The sequence below is a fragment of the Hyperoodon ampullatus genome (assembly GCF_949752795.1).
Source record: "Hyperoodon ampullatus genome assembly, chromosome: 6".
In the NCBI taxonomy this organism is placed as follows: domain Eukaryota; kingdom Metazoa; phylum Chordata; class Mammalia; order Artiodactyla; family Ziphiidae; genus Hyperoodon; species Hyperoodon ampullatus.
Genome location: NC_136919.1, coordinates 39,107,859 through 39,123,346, shown reverse-complemented (window position 1 = coordinate 39,123,346; position 15,488 = coordinate 39,107,859). Strand labels below are relative to the sequence as shown.

Sequence of the window (15,488 nt, the reverse complement as noted above, 5' to 3'; positions counted from 1 at the left end):
GAATTGCTTAATGTGAGGGAAAGATCCCACTCATTTGGCATCAGAAGTGCTCTGTGTATAGAGGAAACAAGTTTCCTTCAACTATCCGAAAGAACTGAAAGCAGGGTCTCAAAGACATATTTGTGCACCCATGTTCATAGCAGGATTATACACAAACAGCCAAGAGGTAGAAGCAATCCAAATGTCCACTGACAGACGAATGGATAAACAAAATGTGGTATATCCATATGATGGAATATTATTTAGTCTTAAAAAGGCAAGAAATTTGGACACATGCTGCAACATGGATGAAACTTGACGATATTATCCTAAGCGAAATAAGCCAGCTACTGAAAGATAAATATTGTGTGATTCTACTTTTATGAGGTACCTACAGTAGTCACATTCATAGAGAAAGAAAGTAGAATGGTGGTTGCCAGGAGCTGGGGAAAGGGAGGAATGGGGAGTTATTGTTTAATGGGTATAGAGTTTCAGTTTTGCAACATGAAAAAGTTGTAGAGGTTGGCTACACAACAGTGTGCATATACTTAACACTACTGAACTGTACACTTAGAAATGGTTAGGATGGTAAATTTTATGTTATGTGTATTTTACAATTAAATTTTTTTTTAATTTTAAAGTAAATTGAAGCATGTCAACACAATCATTCCTTCATTTGCTGCCCTGTCCATCTGGCTCAGCTTCTATAAACTTAGAAAGTCAGAGCTGGCAGGGATTTGGAGACATAGTTCCATTTTAAAGATTAAAAAATGGAGGCAACATTGGCAAGATGACCTGTGAAGGTCTTGGTAGGTCAGCAGTGAAGACAAGACTAGAAAGAAGAGCTCCTGACTGGCCCCCTCCAGACTGGGGCCCTACCCTGCACCACGACCCCGACAGGGACAGTCCATTTCTTGATGGAGATGATAACTCTCATCCAAACCGGGGATCCTTCCCACACACCACTGGTCTGGGGGGTCTGGCAAGCCCAGGAAAAAAATGTACCTTGGTTAAAGTCCATATGATCTGAATTTCAAAGCCCCTGAACAAACCTGGAAGGAGAAGAGGAGAGAAATATGACCAACTTAAATGTTGACAGGGCACACTGAGTATTGTTTTTTCCATTGAGTTATTTTGTAATTTTTCCCAACATGAGCCTTAAAAGGAATATTACCCTTCAAGGCAGACTGAATAAATGACCTACTGTTTTTCTGCCTGTCTACAATAATATCACAGTATGAGGTATGCATATAAATTATTTTTATTTTACTTTGATGACTGGGAAAAGATACCAACATATAAGATCAAATCAAAGCTAACAAATAACTCTACTGGCAGTTAAGTGGCTGATTTTATTAAAATAAAGACATGTCTGTTTAAACCAAAAAAATGTTCCCACTGGCACTTTGCTTTGGCTGGGACCTTTGAAATTAAGGCCAAGGTGCTGATAAGCACCCTCACAGCATCGGCCTTTTACCTCCTTTGAAGCACTCCCAGTACCTGGAACAGCACACAGATGTGTGGTCCACGCAAGTGCCTTGGAAACAATCCCTTTCACCAGTGGTTTATTTTGAGAAGATTCACTTTCAGCTGGTAAGGCTTTGCCCGGATACATTTCTCAGGGCTGATGATGGCTCCTCATGCAGCACATGATGTAGATTCTCTTTGCATTTTGCAGACATTCCTGTTGTGCCTTAACCAGGGGGGAGTGCCACAACCAAAACAGCTGGGAATATTCCCTCGTTCCCCCCAGTCTGCAAGCCAGTCTGCAAGCCAGTCTGCAATTCTGCCCCAGGTTCTAGCCCTTCAAATCTTGAGGGATGTTTTCTTCATCCACAGGTTGTTTAGGTTTTAACTGGCTGTTTAAAGTTAAAAAGGAGTATCTCAAGCCCCCTGCCATGCTGAAAGGAGAATAAAAGAGAGTGAAAATAAATTCCATAGATGGTACAACCAACAGTTACTGACATCTTTATAAATACAGTCAACTTAATTTTTTTGATAACTTGGCTGTTTGTTTCTTTTTCTTTATTTTATTGAAGTATAGGTGATTTACCATGCAGTCAGCTTAACTTGGAGGGAATTATTGAGCCCCCTGTTTTACTTCCTCAAATTTGTGTATTAATCGATGAGAATTAACCCTCTTATTTACAAATCTTTGGGGGCAGAAAAAGAGCAGATCAAGTCTAATAGAGAAACTTGGAGAAAAAATAAGCACTTGGTTATTACTTGAATAAACTATACATTATCCTAAAATGGTGTCCCATCTCTGAGACCCCAAAATGCCTTTCAAAAGTATCTTAGTCACTCCTCCCAATATCCTTAGCACATGGCACTTCAATGGAGCACAGATTTAGTGAGGCCCATTTACAAAAGGAAGACACACAACTTAAGGGCTTTTCTGAGAGGAGGAAATAGAAAATTAGATCTCAACCCTTTGAATTTTCATTACATGTCCCCATGGTCCACATGAAAGTGTATGTCATAAAAAGAGATGAACTGAATGATTTAAGTAAATTTTATCCTAGAAATTGTAAAGTCAAAACACCTCCTGCTCTTTCACTTGTATTAATCAGGTTTTTAAAAATTCATATTTTACTAAAATGAGTTCATTTAAAAATCCCACTTACCAAATATTTAACCCTACAAAGTTTAATACAGAGAAAATGTAGTCTCCACCTACTAACATTCCAATGTAGGCAACGGATACGTTCTGCAGAAAAAGAGACGATTAATGATTTTAAAAGTAAAGGCTTTAGGGGGAAAACTCATATATATATGACACCTGAAACTAAATATTTTAGTTACTTTTCAAAGAGACTCGCATATAGTAGGGGTTCATGGAATATTGAATAAGTGGATAAAAACCATTACATATGGCTTTATAAAGAAAATGAAATAAACTACAGCACCATAACCACAGAAACTGCATTATCCATACCCTCTTCCAGTTAATACATAGGAAAAAGATGTAAGAGTTGGGTTGTAATCAGCTTTCCAGATTTCATCTCTTTACCATCATTGGGTAGTGAATTTTAATCATATTAGTCCTAAACTTGAACAAACTAAGACATCTGATAAATTACAAGCAGTACTCTGTCCAGTGTATTCTCAGAGGCCCTTGGGCAGCCAACAGAGAAGTCTACTGTTGAAGCACTCACTCACGGTAGGAGTTCACATGAACAGAAACACAAAGCAACTGCAGAACAGAATTTAGAACACCTCCACCCTCCTATTCATTAGTGTGTGTTCAAATGCATGTACACACACGCAGCATACACACCAATCCCAGAGTTAATCACCTTATATTTGAGTATAGATCTAGACTGAAAACAGTTCTTCACAAGAATTCTCTTTCTTAGTCAGCAAGGTTCTCCCAGAAAACCGAACTGTAGATCACAAGGTATCTTAGCACAGAAATTTGGAATTTTTTTCAGCTATTTCACTTGGTTTTCCCAGACCATCCCTTCCCACCATTCTCAATTTAAGTCATAATTTGTCCCTTCCTTTTAAATTAGCAAGTCTTCCCTCTGTTTTGTGGATTAGATTAGAAGACGTAGGAGGGATTACCCAGGCAGAAAATATCACAAGCCTCCACTCTTACTACAGCACGGTAATAACAACAATAAAATCAAACAGTCAATTCCCCAAGTTGGTTGTGCATTTCAAGGCTTCAACCACTTACCTTGATGGCTCCAACCACCGCCGTCGTCAGGGCTGAATTGTAATAGCTGCACAAAAGTGTGGAGTACATCAACAGAAACCTGGGGCAAGGAAGAAAACACTTGAGTGTGCCTTACTGGTCTGGGTAATAAGCAGATTAAGAAGAGCCAGTAAGTGACCCACACATGTATTTTAAACAAATAAAAAAGAAAAACACACCATAAAGATTTAAAAATACCTACATCTTAAAACATCTCAATAATTCGACATTTTCAGGAAAATGGTCCAGTCGTGCATTAGCCAAACTTTCTACCTTAGATGTCCTTTTCACTTTGTCTGTGCATTTTCCATCAGTGTTTCCACAAAAAGGGGATAAGGACAATGAGATTTTTTAAATGATCTGAAATCTTTCCTTTAACAGATGTTACAACAGTGGGTTTCAATCCTCTCTGTGTATCAGAATCACCTGGTGCACTTTTAACACCATGATGCCCGGCAGAGGGTCTCCAACTGGTTTGAGGTGGGGACCCAGCCATATGCCATATCAAAGCTCTATGGATGATTCTAATGTGCAGCCTGTTCTGAGAACCACTGGTGTAAGCAGGGAAAATCAGCTGAATGATTGCTAGCTTTGGACAAAGAAGATTTAAATAATGGATTCCACATGCCAGTGGTACTCCTGTACCTTATTACTAAAGTTAATTTGACAGGCATTCAACACTGACCAGTATATTGACACTTGTCAACAAAATGACTACAGAATCATGACCAAACACCAGATAAGAAAATATACATATACACAGGAATGAAGAATTCAATCAGAGGTAAAGAAATATATTCATTTCACTCAAGTAGTAATGAAAATTAGCTGTAACCTAGGTGGGGTGCAAAATTTCATCCACTGGAATCAGGTGATTAAATGTTGAAAGAGGTTACAATAAAAACTGGTTGAGAATGAAACTGGAAAGATACTGAGAGAACATAACATGTTAGAAGGCATGAGCTTGGGAATTGTACTCTAAGAAAGGGCTCAGCCCCTAAGCATTAGGGAGACTCCCCCTGGGGCAATTTAGCACCCAGTCGCAGGTCCAGGACCAAACTTCTGATTGTTAATAACAGAATCTAGATCACAAACACAGTAACCGTTTTTGTCCTGAGTATATTCATTACCAGGGATGATAGAGAAAAATATTAGAGATAACGTACATCAAGCTTTTACATTAAGTTGAGGAATAAACTCAATTACAAACAAATTCTGTAATCTTCAAAATAATGTATGTCTTTGTTATTAAGGTAATTACAATAATTTGGCAAGTTAGAGAATCCAACATCTTGGTCTTTGTGGCTTGTATTTAAAATGTGCAATTGATATTAAATTTGCAATTTTCACTTGAATGGAATAAGAAAATCTAAGTCTGTACACAGTATTCAGATGTTTAAAAGAAGCTGATTTACCACATTGCCAAGTTTGGTTTATTAGATTTCAAAGAGTTGCTAGGCTTGTAAAGCAACCTGGCCCATCAGCTTCTCTAGGGCCTTATTAAGGCTTGGAATTGCTGGAAAAATCAGGTAAATTACATTTGTAAATCACATTTTAAATGTTTAATTTTTTAAAATTCACTAAGTTGTAAACAAGACTGATTTACAGTAAATTATTTAGGAGATTTCAATCAGTTAAACTTGGGTTAACAAACCACTAATCGAATATTGAAAGTAAATATTCTTATGCTAATATAAAAATTACTAGCTTTATAAATAGAGCAAGAATATTTATAAATTGGCTTAAGAAAATCTAAGTTTTTAAAAAATTTTTACAATTTTAATAAATTCAACATTAATTTAGAGTCCCAGGGAACTATAAATAATCCAACTTATGCATAAAGTGAAAAGATTAAAAAACTCAACCTGGTGTTACTTGGTGCCTGCTCTGCTGGGCCTGGGTAGTAAGAGTATATAACCCACAGCATCTGCCCTGGAGGAGCTAAGAGTCTAATAAAATAACAGAGATCACAACTCCCAGGAGGGGCCCAACCCAATTTCCAGGACACAGAAAAGCTTCCTGCAGGCTTCCTAAACTGGAGTGCAGCCTTAAACCCAGGACAGTCATGAATGTCCTTTATGTCCTATTTTTGCTTAAAATTTCCTACTCCAGGGTTTCAATCATGCAATGTTTTCTTCATTCCACATTTTAGTGAAGCCACCTTGGCCAATATCCATCTAGCATGAGTGTGGGCCACTAGGACGCTCACCCACCAGCTGGGCTGAGCGAGGGGAGGAGTCCCTGTCTCCAGCCTCCTAGGGGAGTCTGAATTAGCGGCAGTCCTCCTAAGTGACAGATGGCATCTGATACAGGAACAGCCACTTTCTGCAGACAGAAAGGCTGCACTTCTTAGTATACCACCTGGGTGTCTCCAGAGAGGGTAACTATAAAATGACGAGGATCAAAGGAGTGTATTAAAACTTTTTCTAAGAAACATGATTTATTTCTATATGTAAATATGTACCTACACAGTCCTTTGGCTAAGACCAAGGTTCTGAATTAAAAGACCCTCCATTAACTCAGTGCAAAGGAAACCACTTTTAACACCAAAAATGTCAACCTCCACATGACAGTTTTGATTTTAGCATCTGTGAATTAATAAAATGTAAAGATATTTAAAAGCACTGCTCAGTAGATTTCTGCCATTACGTACTTATAAAATCGTACTTATCATCTGTGTACATTTGAAAAATAATGGCACATACAAAAGATACACATTTATTCAGACAACAGATGCCAGCTGGTGTTTTGGCTTATAGGGCCCCAAGGGATGGAGGTGCCCATGTGAAAACCCCTGAACCAGAACCCTTGCTCAAAGGTTTCTTCCTGTTTCTGAAAAATAACACAAAAAATAACTGATTAACCCAAAGTTGGACGGCACACTCGTGGGAGTCACAAGCAGAACTCAAATGGCCTTGTTTACAACTTGTTGCTGGTTACCATTCCATGTACAAGCATACATAGAAATCCAACACGAATGTTCAAATAATAAAATGCTACTTTTACACTCCTTCCACCAACCACGATTGTACCCAAGCACATTACTCTCTTATTTCAGATTTCAAAGGAGTTCAAGTAATCTCATCTTGCCCATCTCTGGTAAAAACTCGCTCCTACCCCAGACCTCAGTGGTGTGCCAGGGAAGCCAAAGTCATGGGATAAATATGATCTATTTTCCTGGAGCATCGATTTTACACTACAATTTGGTTTGTTGGGAAATGGTGGAAATATCTGCACTCTTTGAAGGTTCTGTCACTCCTGTGCCCAAGCAATCAGCAGAATCCTATTTTGTCTTGTACCCTACATCTTGGCAGGATCAGTGAAGGTTCAAAGAATAGAACATTTTTTTATGCTGTGAGTAGGGAAAATTGATACATTTGTGTTTCTATTAAGGAATATATTACTGCTTCAGTGAGATCAAAGAGGCTGCTACTAGGGCAGAAACAGATTAGGATAATTGCCTCCAGGGCTTAGGGGCTGGTGCCAGATGCTGGTGTGAATGAACCAGAACCTGTCACTTCTCGGCAAGATTAAAAAGAACAGCAGAGCTAGCTTTTTAAAATCTAGTTTGTCAACTTAAATTTCAGTCTTATTTTACCTCTACCTGCATTAAATTATCATGGCTCCCACAATCCAGTTTACCTGCCTGATGCAATTTCACTTCATCATATGCTTTATTTACAAACTCTTGATTACAAATAGCATTTCTTAAAGCTGAATAATTCACCATAACTCAGAAGAAAAGTCTGCTCTTCTCACCATTCCACTGGCTTCTTAACATACAGTTTTAAAGTGTTATAATTTTTAAATTATATTTTCAACTCCGGATAGAGGGTTGGTGGTCAGAGAAAGCAAGTTTGAAATGCAAACTTGAAAGCAGTGAAAATAAGAAAGAAGCTGAGAGAGAGTTCTCTGGAGTCAAGGGTTGGAAGGCGCACATGTTAGTCCTGAGGCTCCTTGAGCATGAACCGAAGAGAAGGGACAGCCAGTTCCAGTTGTTCTGAAAAGCAAGGATATGCTCAGAAGCTTACAATGGTTTCTATTACTGTGAAGAAGCAAGTGACCTGATCATAGTGTCCTCTGAGTGAGAAACTGTAAGAAAGCAGGATTCTGAAAAATGCACCATGCCAAAATGGAAGTTTCCTTCTAGAGCAGTTTCAGAATTAAAACTTGGTGGTTGAAGATGAAGTAGACATAACAGAAGAAAAACTATTGAAGTCATGGGCTATAGGCAGAACCAAATCTGTCTGGGGTGAAAAAGGACAGCCAAACTGAACAGGCTGGACTCACGAAATAGAAATATTAACAACAACAATAGTTAACACTTACTGAACATTTTCTATATGTCTACACTAAGTGTTCTTTACTCATTCAATCCACATAACCTTATAAATTAGCTACATTACCTCATTGTTCCCATTTTAAAGATAAGGAAATTGAGGCTCAGAGAGGGTAAATAACTTATCCAAGGACCCAGAGCTAAAAAGTGGCAAAGGCAGGATTCAAATCTAGGCCATCTGATTCCAGAGTACAGGCACCTGTTAGAATGATGACATGATTTTAGCATCCTCAAAAGACCCACTTAAAAAATTGAGACCTACCTAGTTTTTACCCTTAAAGTTGCAGAATCTGAAATATTAATGTTTTCATCATTTACTGATTTATTTTTAATTACTATGCCTTTATGACATTTTTACATGCAAAATGACTACTGATAAAATACTGATTAAGAACTTTTATAAAGAGAGTATTTGTTTTCTAGGAAGCACGTTATTAATTGGAAAAAAAAGGCATGTAGTTGTAGATAAATAGGGTCAAGATTCTGACAAAGAAGCCCCAGAAGTGCCAGCTCAGGCACTGCCCACCCCACCACTCACTGCAGACAGCTGACGTCAAAGGGTTTATTTCTTGGGACTTCCCTGGTGGCACAGTAGTTAAGAATTCGCCTGCCAATGCAGGGGGCATGGGTTCGAGCCCTGGTCCAGGAAGATCCCACATGCTGTGGAGCAACTAAGCCCATGCACCACAACTACTGAGCCTGCGTGCCACAACTACTGAGGCCCGCGCACTCTAGAGCCTGCGTGCTGCAACTACTGAAACCCACATCCCTAGAGCCCGTGCTCTGCAACAAGAGAAGCTACCACAGTGAGAAGCCCACACACCACAATGAAGAGTAGCTCCCACTCACCACAACTAGAGAAAGCCCGCACACAGCAAAGAAGACCCAACGCAGCCAAAAATAAAATTTCTTTAAATTAAAAAAAAAAAAGGGGTTTACTTCTGGATTTCCTTCATGGAATGGCTAAATAGTAAAGTGCAAGTGAAAAAAAAAAGACAAAACAAAACAAAAATATTATCAAGTTTATAATGACATGAGATAAAACTAAAACTTGGCTCTGCTGTTCACAGGTGAACATGGGCTTAGGCAAGGAAACGTGCTGGTCTGAGTTTGTGTGATATGGGTTGACTTTTTTTTAATTGTAATGGGGGGAAAAGGATGATTTCACAAAGGGTAACTCACAAACACAGCTTAGTAGATTTTTTTCAAAGTTATATGTTCTCAGTCAACAACTGGGAAAACTACAAATATCCTACTACACTTAGGCATCCAACAATGGCTGCCTAAGTACTGAGAGCACTTAGTACTCACCCATTGCCAAACAACCAATGCCTGAAAGAACACATTATTTGAGAGACTGTTGGTTTTGAAAGAGGCACAAGAGCTTGCCTAATATCCCCCCTTTGGAAAAGGGAGAAACTGGGTACAGAGTGATAAGGGGATTTGAGCCAGGCAGGCATCAGAGCAGCAGACAATAGGTACAGGATCAGGGTGCTTCAGGGCAGAGGCCATTGCAAAACAGCACTGTCTGTAAACTGAGCCCTGGGTCAAACCCCAAGTGAGAAGGGACACTAGCCCACTGAGGCCAGACCCTCAAAAAGGCCAGAGTGGTCCAAGTCAGGGGCACACCTGGCTACCAACTAGACTAAAAACAATTTGTCCCTGCAGGAAAGTTTCTCAAGTTCCTATTTTCAGTCCACAGGACTGATTAAGATGAAATAATATGCTCACAAATCACAGGTCACCAAATACACAAGAAAGCAAACCATAATGACACTCACAAACTACATATTTAGTCAACCAACTACATATTTAGATTCTCAAGAACTGCAGATATTAGAATCATCAGATGCAGAATACAGAATAGTTATGTGTGTAATATTTAAAGAAATAAAAGGTACAGTCTCAAAGATGACCAACAAAAGAATGTTAAGAATGAACAGATAAGTTTGAAAACAAACTGTGGAACTTTTACAAATAAAGTATAAAATTGTTAAAATCAAAAACTCCAGCAGGGAGGGGCAAGATAGGGTAGGGGATTAAGAGGTACAAAGTATTATGTATAAAATAAGTAAGGTACAAGGATATACAGTACAACACAGGGAATATAACCAATATTTTATAATAACTCTAAATGGAATATAACCTTTAAAAACTGTGAATCGTTATGTGGTATACCTGAAACACATAATAATATACATCAGCTATACCTCAATAAAAAATAAATTTAAAAAAAACCTCCAAAAAACAGGTTAAACATTAAATCAGACACAGCTAAAGAGAGAATTACTGAACTTGAGGATATACATAAATATTTTTACTGATGTGATTACGTTAACTGCAACTAAGATCAAGTTTAAGAATTGAAGAGTGTTGATCAAAGACTCAGGAATTGTCTTAGTTCATTTACACACAATGAAAATTACAGTACTAGTAATGTTAAAAAATAAGGGGGAATTCATCTTTCTTCACAGGAAAAATCTTTTGACAAATAATTCCAAGACAGTCATTCAAAGACCCTTTCTTATAGGATAAGACACAGGTGCTTGTGTATACATGGAGCCCAGTCCAGGAAGGATACTCCAAAGACTTCAAAACAGCAGTTGCTTCTGGAGAGGAAAACTGCAGTGCCACAAGGCAGAGAAGAAGGGAAGGTGGCTTATGTTCCCTATGCATCCTTTTGCAGCTTTCGGATTATTTACTAGTTGTATGTATTATCTATTCATGAAAAGGACTTTTCAAGTTTGGGGAACATATAAAAAGACAAACTGCATGGCCACTCAACAGGAAGCTATACCTAAGGAAAATTTTAAGATCAAAAGCCTAAAATTATTGGGCAATATAATGGCCTGGGCGCCTCTCCTCAGAAAACACCCTGAATATAACAGGTACAACACTACAGAAAACGGTTATTTCCAAATATTTATGTGAGGTGAGAATCTTAGGAAACTTGGGACATTGTGACAAAGACAAAAAACACATTTGAATTTGATAGGGCAGCTGATTTTACTTCAAACTAACTTTCAGAAATCAATATGCAACATCATATTTTGGAGGTCACATTTAGCATGGGTCCCAATCCACTCCTCTTCTTCAGTGCTACTTTTCAGTAGAAGTTGGAGAAGCAAAAAGGGATTTTGACAGAGTAGACAGAATATATATTTTGATTTGACTTGTTAAGAGATACCATAGACCAAAGCTTCTTCTTATCTATGGCTTCTTACCCCAAAAAACAGGAAAGAAGAAACTGTATGATAAATAGAACATTCTTCCATTGGTTGAATTCAGTAGCCTATTATCAAAAAGAAAGAAAACTAATGGTTAGATTAATAATATTGGTTTTACCAGTGTGTACACTCTAGTACAAATTCCAGTTTCACAAACAGAAAATACAGTTTCAAAAATCCTGGGTAATACCAGCTGTGTGACATTGGGCTAATTATTTTTCCTCCCTGAAACCTCAGGCTCATTTTACAAATGGGGATTATTTTTTTAAAAAAACTTCCTCAAGGGCTTCCCTGGTGGCGCAGTGGTTAAGAGTCCGCCTGCCGATGCAGGGGACACGGGTTCGTGCCCCGGTCCGGGAAGATCCCACATGCCGCGGAGCGGCTGGGCCCGTGAGCCATGGCTGCTGAGCCTGTGCGTCTGGAGCCTGTGCTCCGCAATGGGAGAGGCCACAACAGTGAGAGGCCCATGTACCGCAAAAAAATAAATAAATAAATAAATAAAAATAAAAAATAAAAAAAAAAGAAAAAACTTCCTCAAAAGGTCAATGTGAGGATTTAATGAAATTGTTTAGAAACTTACAGGTGGCAAGAACAAAATGACAGCTATTATTGCTGTGGCTATCATTAAATCTTTACTAATTTGTAATCATAAAATCAGCATGGTGTTTTTAATAAATAATATTAAAAGAAAGTTTATTATAAATTTAATAATGTTGGCAAGACTAAGAAAACTTAAAGTTCATAAACTGTTTTCAAGAATTTGCACAAGAGGAAAAAAAAAAGGGAATTCCCTGGCGGTCCAGTGGTTAGGACACGGAGCTTTCACTTCCAGGGCCCGGTTCCATCCCTGGTTGGGGAACTAAGAGCAGCCAAAAAAAAAAAAAAGAATTTGCAAATGCTTAGGGAGTATCATGAACAAATAAACTATTGTTTGCTATTTACAAAGCAATCAAGTAATTGGGGTGGAGGAGCTGGTAGACAGAGAAGTTTAAGACAGCTTCTGCTCTTAGGTGAGAAAATAAAATTAACCCTTTTGAAAAGACAGGTAACAATAAAAAGGAGTATTTTATTCATGATTTGTCCCTTGCCTGCATCCAAAAATGACTTTATGGTGACTCAAGACTACATGTAAGTACATGCTGAATAACATGATTAAATATAAGTTCTATTCACTTTCTATTAAGCAATACTTTGTTAGCCAAGTTTTAGTAACTTTGTAGATTTAAAACTATTTAAATCTTTCTTAAGTTTATCATTCAAATTTTTAAACCAATTAAAATGGAATTCTCTTCTCTGATTAGTACAACCTCGTTACACTTTACTGTCACTGTTTCATTAGTAACACTTTGACCACCTCTTATGAAAAAATACACATTAAATGTTGATAACTGCCAAACCTGGTTGATGGGTACATGGGATTTGTTATACTATTCTCTTTCCTTCTGAAAAGGTTTGAAAGTTTTCATAATAAAACTTTTCTTTTTAACACTTACTTGTGAAATAAAAAATATAATAAATATAAATCTGTCTTACTGGCAAGCCCCAAGCTGATCAAAGGGTCATAAAACATCCAGGACAGTTTATACCGAGACAGTCAAAGATCAAAACCAAACAGAAACTTATGGAAAACATTCTGTGTCTGAAAAATTAAATAAGATTGTGAATAAGAGAAAAGCATATGCCCCAAACTTCAAACCAAAGGTAGGAAAACACTTATTTACTCAAAGAACTGGGAGTATTTATGAAAACAGTATACAAAAACTATATATTCTTGATACCACATAAACCACTGAGAGCTATGTAGTAATTTTCATAAAAATACTTGGATTCATTGCCAACCTAAATTTTGATAGATTTTAGTTTTATTTTGTTTCTTTAATAATGATGAGGCTGTGCTGGTGGCATTTTAAAAAGTCATGTGGCATGACATTTATTTGAAAACACAGAAAATAATTAAAGATGAGTAACAATATTAAGTACTTTCTCATTTAGACTCACTATTGTTATGAAAATATGTTGCAGTGTGAATCTTTTTCATTTTTCATTAATGTGTTTTTTAATCAGAAAAAAGTCCTATTATTTATCCCTATTCATCAACTGCAACACACTAAATGCACCTTGAACTTATTGCAATGATTCAAATAACTAAAGAAAGTTCACCCACTATTTTCCAGCGGCCTAATTTGTTAACAAGAGGAGCTGGCATTATTGACTTTGTCAATCACAGATAGAATCAAGGTGCTATTACCAGATCTGCTGACTGAGTTAAGTCGCTGACTGTGTAAGTCCAAGGTCCAAGAGTGAACCCCCAGTACAGTGAGTCACACACACGAGTCTTAACACAGTCTCTGACCCCCTACAGTCAACCGGGAAAAATGACTCATCAAAGTACTCCATTAACAAGAGAAGTTAACCTTTCACTCGAATTCCTCAATTAACTTTCAATACAATCAAACCAAACTTGGCAAATAAAATGCAATTTTATATTGCAGACTAACACACCTAATTATGTAAGTTCACTACTTTTTTGTATTTGGTTCACAGTCTAAAATGGATTCAGCCATGGTTAAAAGTGGCCAACTGGAAGAAATTCATAGTGATTCAATGAACACAGAGCAAAACAACATTAGTAGTGAAAATCTTACTATTTTTTCCTACAGAGTTTTTTAAATTACTGATTACAGTGTTATCTCTTTTGGCATCTCTTATCATATAATAATTTTAAATTAGAGCCAAATTTTTAACTTTATGACTTTCGTATCTTTGTCATCTTATAGAAGGCCTTTTCTTACAGTCTCTTACAGAAAAAAAATATTTTTTTCTGATTATAATTTTTCTTATAAACTTTAAAATTAAATCTATATATTTAGCTCTGATCCATCTGGAATTTCAGTGAACAGTTATCATTGCTGGGGCTCTAAGGTAACTATAGTAACTTCTGTTTGAAATCTTAAGAGACTGATCAAATAGAAGAGGCTAGATGGGTAAATACTGAGATATTCCAGCATCGAAAGCCAGAATAGGAGTATAATATTCTCCTAGAACACCAGGATCGAATAAGTTAAGGTAAATGTTAGGCCTCTTATACTTTCTAAGCTATAAGTGATAGGTTATAGTTTTTATCATATGTGAAGGAAAGAAACAAACACTTTTCGTATACTGATACAAATTTAAAAATTGAGGGGCTTCCCTGGTGGTGCAGTGGTTGGGAATCTGCCTGCCAGTGCAGGGGACACGGGTTCAAGCCCTGGTCCGGGAAGATCCCACATGCCGCGGAGCAACTAAGCCCGTGCACCACAACTACTGAGCCTGTGCTCTGCAGCCTGTAAGCCACAACTACTGAAGCCTGCGTACCACAGCTACTGAAGCCCATGAGCCAAAAGCCAGTGCTCTGCAACAAGAGAAGCCACAGCAATGAGAAGCCTGCACACTGCAAGGAAGAATAGCCCCCACTCACTGCAACTAGAGAAAGCCTGTGCGCAGCAACGAAGACCCAATGCAGCCAAAAATAAATTATTTTTTTTTAAATTGAGATTACAGTAGATGATGTGTTTCTAGAGCCAGACAGCCTCCTGGATCTATCACTAACTGTCCTTGGAAAGTTTTTTAAACACTGTGCCCTAGATTCCTTGTCTATAAAATGGGGATAATAATAGTACCTTCTCCTCAAGCTACTGTGGGAATGCAACGAGACAGTTCATGTAGAATCCTTCAAACAATGTCTGATAGAATAATTCCTCAATAATTATTAGCTATTTTTACTATTACTTGAGAAAGTATAATAATTCTGCATGGTAATCATTACAAGCAGGTGGCAACTTCTGAAAGCACCATGCTATAAGTTTGTAAGTCAATGATTTAAATGTGGAAATACATATTCCTATTGAAATGCTGTTATAAATTATTAACATAATACACGTAGTCTATTTTCAAAAGGTACCTAAATTCAGTTTCTGGTCACTATGCCATTTATAACACTGTTCCCATAGGGAAATGTGCTTTTAGTTTCAATCAGGTGTTCTAAGAGTGCCTAGAAGTTTCTAGATTTCTATTTCTAGAAATAAATATATATCTGAAAGGCTATAAAGTACCAGAACCTCAGAACAGATAAACTCCAGAGACTCAAAAGAAAAACTCATTTTTATGATAATGAAAAGAGACAAGCCGGTAGGACATTGAGGGCTCATAATTTCACCTTGCTTATGTAATGCTGCTGACACTAAATTGGTTTAATTGATGGTAG

General features: G+C 37.5%; 1 protein-coding gene across 2 annotated transcripts in view; it reads right to left on the bottom strand.

Moving 5' to 3' along the window:
- Positions 1-1,224: 1,224 nt before the first annotated feature.
- Positions 1,225-15,488, bottom strand: part of SLC35D2 (solute carrier family 35 member D2) — a gene marked incomplete at its 5' end in the record, with an annotated part of 52,407 nt that continues 38,143 nt past the window's right edge. The window contains 4 exons of one of the 2 annotated variants that reach the window (XM_079706341.1): positions 1,225-1,880; positions 2,607-2,689; positions 3,662-3,740; positions 11,243-11,310. In XM_079706341.1, coding sequence (XP_079562467.1) covers positions 1,778-1,880; positions 2,607-2,689; positions 3,662-3,740; positions 11,243-11,310 — 333 coding nt within the window. In that variant the 3' untranslated portion in view covers positions 1,225-1,777. The remainder of the gene's footprint in view (positions 1,881-2,606; positions 2,690-3,661; positions 3,741-11,242; positions 11,311-15,488) is intronic. The other variant, XM_079706342.1, reaches the window with a different exon arrangement.